Below are 6331 nucleotides of genomic sequence, written 5' to 3'. Positions count from 1 at the left end.
TGCAATTAATGAAAGTTGGTGTTGATCAAGAAAGGCTTAAGTTGAATTATAAAAGTATCAATCATCTAAAGTGCAAAAGTTATGGGCTACAGATCAAAAGCTGCCTCAATTTTGAAATTAGGGAACTTAATATTGTGATTTGTTTTTCCACAGAACGGAAAGTACAGAGTTTGATTAATTTGCATTTTCTTTTCCTGAATTTCTTGTAAGATGCATAGCACGTGAGAGTTGCTCTTGTAAGGAATTAGATCAGAAGGTGAGGGACGCTTTCCATCTATACATCGAGGCCTGCGGCATAAATGAGAAGCTTTTCGCTTTCCTCCAAGCTTGGCTTTACGTGAAGGATCATCGAAACCTCATGCGCTGGTTTAAGAGTGTGGGCGCCTTCATCAACGAGCAAAAAACAGCTTGAGCTACATCTTCTTTGTGTACGTTTCAATTGCTCTTTTCTTTTTGGCATTATTGCTTTTTTATATTTCCTCATAGTTTGTGCATCTACAGCCATTGTAATTGGTTAGAAGTTATGAATGCACAGCTTAATTATTGAGAATCATCTAGCTTAAGTTACCTAGAGACGTCTTCTTATTGAGAATCATTTAGCATCAAGTTTCTTAAGCTTTTTCTGGCCCTTGCTTATTAGAAAAGGCAACTTTTAGACTCCCTTGCTAGTATATAAACATTGGCATATAGTAAACTGTTATAAATAAGAGCTATTTATTAATCCTATTGTAATTAATTTACTATAAACTATATCTTGACCTATATCATTATTACTATAAACTCTATGTTTAACTCCCTCGCCGGCTACGCCGCCGCATTAATCGCCCGACTCCAAGAAGGCTCTCAAGGAGTTGCAGATCGTCGCTTCCTTCATTAATCGCCCTTGATTCATTCTCATTATTATTATACTGTTTTCTTATTAGTGTCCTCGTAGTATAAGCTTCGCTAGTGTGGGTGTGTAACGCTTCATTTTCTTGCATTTTGATACTATTACTATTATTATTATCACCAAGCTTCTGTATTTTTGATGTAGCGAACTCCACGAATGTATGAATCCTAAGCGCGCAGTTCGTCAATTTAAAGAAAAGAATAATCGAACCTAGAATAACTTTCTCTCTTTGCTGCTGTTTAGCCTCTTATTAAGTGACTGCAAAATTTTGGAGCAACTTAATTAGTACATGGATTAAATTAAATAGCTTGGGTAATATACCCCTTATTATCAAAACTAAAACAATTGACTTTGTGGCTTTAATAAGAGTTTCACCTTCACACAAATTAAGCAATATCCGTCCAAGGGAGATTGAACCAATATTATATATATTGCGCATAAACCATTTGTTCACCTACATATGTTAATTAAGCCACCAAACGTGCATATACGCCACCAAAACTTAGTGGTTGTTTTTGACGTAGAGGAAGTAGGCGTGTCTCCTTCGGAAGTGTCTTGACTACTGCTTACATTATTAGGTTTAGTGTCCAAACAAACCGTACTATCATCTTGCTTTGTCAATGGAAAAGTACGTTTCATCAGCCAAGGGCTCCACAAGTCATTAACTCCTTAGCAGCTGATTTCAACTATATATATTGACATCTACTCGCAAACTAATTAATGGAACTTAGCAAAAAAAACTTCATGATTTTTATTTATCGACATATTCTTCACCCCAAATGCATGTGTTTGATTTCACTGTTATTCCTTAATTTAGTGATTTTATATCATCTGTTCCAAAGTAAGACAAGGTAGATCTTAACAAAGTAAGCTAATGAGAATTTCTAAGAGAATAGATATGTTTACATTAGGGAAGTTGAAGTTTCAGGTAATCTATTCTAAAATTTAAATCTTTATGCAGAAGTTAGTTCGTCCCTCAAATAAGTTGGAACAATGCAAATGTTATAGAGAAAATGCCCAATGAGGACTTCAAAATAATAACTCAACAAAGACAACATTTCAAGATCAAGAAAGGAAATGATAGTGTTAATTAAGCTCCACCTGTTTGCTTTTGTAGTTGCCTAAAAAGCCATACATATATACCTTCTACTCTTTTTTGAGAAACTCTGTGATCATGTTCATTGTAAAACACATCATGAAAAGTAATTGATTCCTGCCACTGCTGTTGCTAATGCTGCTGTGTGCTGGTTTCAGGGGAGCGGGTAGGGGTTCTCAGAATTCTCCGAGCTAAGGAGCGCCTCACTGCCTGTCAGGAAGATCGCCACCTCCGACGACTTCTTCTCCGTCATCGCCTTCAGAACTTCCGCGGTAAACTTAGCATGATTCTACTACATAACTATATACCTATTTAATTAGTAGTTTTTCAGAACAGCAGCATAACTATATACCTATTTGATTCTACTACATAAGTACATACCTATTTACTATATACCTATTTATTTAGTAGTTTTTCAGAACAGCCCCTGATTTTCTACTAAATTAAACTCAATGCTCATTACACTTCCTTTAATACTATACTAAATTGGCTCATTTTGTTATAAATCTCACGTTTATTTTAGTGATTAAAAAATTATCTGAATGCTAGAAAAGTAATTTCTGAAACTATGTATCATTAAACGACAAATTAACAAAATGAATGGTTAAATATTATTAGTCATAAGGACATGTGGGCACATTAATATTAAGTCAACAAGCAACTATGGTTGAGAAAATCAGTGCATTATTAGAATTATATATTAAGGTATATTTTTGTGTTTAGATATTATATGAAAACTTTAAAATTATCAGTGCATTATTAGAATTTTTTAGTTATATGAGAACTTGAAATATTTTAGCTCTCAATAATGAAGTCAATATAATTGATCTTAAAATACTAACATTTTAGGGTTATACAGGTAATTCTATTATCAACAATACCTAGGTACTTGTCCAGAATATGGATAAGACTTGGATTCTTAAGCCAAGGTAATTTTAACAATATTTTTAAAGTTATGATTATTGAGTTATATTAATATATACAATTAATCAAGTAATATTGATTTGCACTATTCAATTAATGTACATAGGTCAAGTGTTGATTACCAGCAAGGCATGGATCAATTCCTCAAATTTGCATTTGACAATGCATCTAAAGAAAACATGATTCTTTGTCCATGTAGAAAATGCACTAATTGTTTTTGGAAAGAACGGGAAGTTGTCTATGAACATATCTTATGTGATGGATTTATGCAAAGTTATACAAGATGGATATTTCATGGAGAAGACACTTTCCAACCAAACCCTACTCATAATGAGAATATTCAAAATGATCAAATCAACGATGAAATGGATGAACTTTTACATGATGCATTTTTTCATCCAGAGTCAGATTTTGATGGCGAGGATTTAGACACTGAACAATTGACAGCTGAGCTAGATGAAGAGACAAAAAAATTTTATAAATTGGTGAAAGATGCTAATCAAGAAATATATCCAGGTTGTAAGAAGTTCTCCAAACTCTCATTTCTTGTGAGACTATTGCAGATAAAGTGCTTAGGAGGGTGGAGCAATAAAAGCTTTGAAATGCTTTTAAAATTGCTCAAAGAAGTATTACCAGAGGGCGAAACCTTACCAAGCAACTTTTATGAGACCGACAAAATCATTAAAGACTTGGGTTTAGGCTACGAGAAAATTGATGCGTGCCCAAATAATTGTATGTTATACCGGAAAGAGTTTGCTCATGCATCTTTATGCCATGTCTGTGGTGCCTCAAGTGGAAAAACCATGTGAAATAAAATAACGTATTAAGAAACCAAAAAAATCTGTGGTCATGAGTTTCTCCAAAGGTATTTGCGTATTTTCCACTAAAACCAAAGGCTACAAAGGTGTTTATTCCTAATCTTTCAAAAACAGCATCTTATATAGATGGCATAAGAGCGGCGTCTACAAAAATGGGTACTTAGATCAAAAACATCTGCTGACTATTCTCCAGCATGGAAGGGATTTGACCACAAGCCCCATCTTACATATTGTTTTTCATGCGGAGCCGACAATGTCAGCCAGGTGGCAGCCAACGAAAAATGGCTTTAAATCCAGTTCGCCACAATGAGTATTGCTCATTCAAGCACATGCGCGTTGTTTTAATTACCATATATTGCCTCCATGGATTGGCATCGAAGCACCATAATTTAAATACTCTTATTACTTATCCTTGCGCATCTCCCTGGGAATGATATAGAAATGTGTAATAATGCAGCCCGTTGCATTGATAATTAAAGAGTATGGAATGAAGGCGTCTAAGACACTAATATGTGTCTTGGGCAAACAGTGCCCAAATTTCAAATGGCATGCCTGCGATCTTGTGACCATAAGTATTTCCCAGTTTATACTGTCTTTCAGGATGGACACAAAACTGGACGCTTTGCTCTGTCATTACTGTAATAATGAAAGTGCTCTGAATATTTATAAGCATGAAAAAATTCTGTTATATGGATCATCGTAGATTTCTGATCATTGGAGCATAATTTAACGTGAGCAATATCTTTCAATGGTAAGCAATAGCACAGACCAGAATAGCACCTACTCCAATTCAGGTAGTGATTTTAGAGCAAGTAAAAGATTTAACATCATTATTGGGAAAGCATAATGAACATGAAACAGAAAACGTAAGCGAGTAATGATTCAAACTTCACAATAATTGGACAGTAACGGAGCATCTTTTTGAACTCTGCCATATTGAAAACTCTTCTGTATTATACTCTTCTATGACGTCATAACCTGATTATCATAAAAAAAAACTTTAACTGACAAGTACTTTATACATACTAAAATTCGAAGAAGATCAAAGATAATTTCAAGTCCGTCTGGACCTACGAGACATGGGAATAAGATATGATACTGCACCAGTACAAGTGGAACAAAATATATCTACCCATCATGCTTCTCTATGATACGAAGGAAAGGAAAGAATTTTTGTAAAATTATTAAAGGAGTTAAATTTCCTGACGGTTATCATCAAATATCAAATCGTGTACATGTTAAAGAGAGACAAATTTTCGGGCTTAAGAGTCATGATATCTGTACTGATGGCGCATTTGCTCCCATTACTAGAAAGAACTTGCCAGATAGATGTTAGCCACAGACGTTGATCAGAACTAAAGTAACTTTTAAGAGGAATTATGCTGTAAATCTCTTTGCGGTGAAGGATTACACACACTTAAAGATCGAATAGCTTTGACATTATACTCATCTTGGACGAATTTTCCTCCGTCCTTTTTTGAATTAGTCTATTTTCAATTCACCTTGCTAGGAGGAGACAAACTGCTGGTCCAACGTGTCAATATCTCGTTGGATGTATCCAATTGAGAGGTACATTATGATATTAATATTGGGGATAATAATTCAAAAAATACTATTTTGTAGTTTGTTGTTCTTCCTAATGTTATTTTATTTATTTAGGTATCTTGAGACTAAAGAAGCATATGTACGAAATAGATATAACATCCAGAAGGCTTCAATTGCAAAGGCTTATTTAATTGAGAGAGCCCTAACATTTTGTCCTCGCTATTGTTACATCGGTGTTGAATTCTCGCTCAACCTCCATAGAAATATGATCGTAATCCTAATGATTACCTAAAAACCCCTATTTTCCTCTATATTTGGTCGGTGCACTAGACGCAGGCGAAACTATAACATTGGATTATAACAACTGGGTAAGCACATCGACTATTAACTAAATTTAATTGGATCTATAAGCTCTTATTTGATAAGTTCTTAAACTTAAATATTTAATAAGAGTTTATATGCTATAATTTAAATTTTAATAGTTATTTAGTTAAGGCTTATTTATTTACAAACGCATCTTCAGATATAAGGCCGAATATCTCGAGCGCGACAAGGCGTATTCGCACGTATTTGTCAGCCCCGGGACCGCGCAGGCCCCCATGTGCGTGCCTAAATAGACCCGGCACATTCACACATAAATAAAGCGTACTACAATAAGAACGAAGAAAGCGAGAAATAGAACAAAAAAAAGTGAAGAACCATCAACAATGATATAACGCGAATTATAGTCGAGCATCTACACCAGTAACAGATAAAAGGATACACAATAAAGGAAATCATAAAGTGTACAATACTGTACTCTAATCAAAAATGGTGGTCCTCTATGCATATAACGGGTACAACTCTCAAACTCCACAAAAAGATAACACGATAGTAGACCCACTATCAGAACGATCCCTCGTATAGCACGCTAGCACCGAGCGATACCCTTATCCGCGTCCCTGGCCTCTCCTGAGTGGAAGCCTGAAAAGCATCAAAAAGAGGGCGTGACACTATAATTATAGTCCCAGTGGGCAATATACTGACCTCCAGCTCCTGCTCCACTAGGCGCCAAAACAA

General features: G+C 35.0%; 1 protein-coding gene across 1 annotated transcript; it reads left to right on the top strand.

Moving 5' to 3' along the window:
* On the top strand, positions 1764-3139 carry LOC109727526. Its single transcript, XM_020257672.1, has 4 exons — positions 1764-1817; positions 2156-2257; positions 2845-2914; positions 3016-3139. Exons 1-4 carry the CDS (start codon positions 1764-1766, stop codon positions 3090-3092), a joined length of 303 nt encoding a protein of 100 aa, XP_020113261.1. The 3' UTR covers positions 3093-3139.

Source organism: Ananas comosus, linkage group 2 (assembly GCF_001540865.1).
Source record: "Ananas comosus cultivar F153 linkage group 2, ASM154086v1, whole genome shotgun sequence".
Lineage (NCBI taxonomy): Eukaryota > Viridiplantae > Streptophyta > Magnoliopsida > Poales > Bromeliaceae > Ananas > Ananas comosus.
The sequence above is the reverse complement of the archived record's forward strand: the minus strand, read 5'-3'. Positions and strand labels throughout refer to the sequence as shown.

What these genes read in the sequence shown, in the direction of transcription:
- LOC109727526 (XM_020257672.1), top strand. Translation starts at nt 1,764, where the DNA reads ATGAGAATTTCTAAGAGAATAGATATGTTTACATTAGGGAAGTTGAAG. An exon ending in TAGGGAAGTTGAAGTTTCAG is followed by an intron (nt 1,818 to 2,155) that starts GTAATCTATTCT and finishes GGGAGCGGGTAG; the next exon opens with GGGTTCTCAGAATTCTCCGA. An exon ending in TCGCCTTCAGAACTTCCGCG is followed by an intron (nt 2,258 to 2,844) that starts GTAAACTTAGCA and finishes AGGGTTATACAG; the next exon opens with GTAATTCTATTATCAACAAT.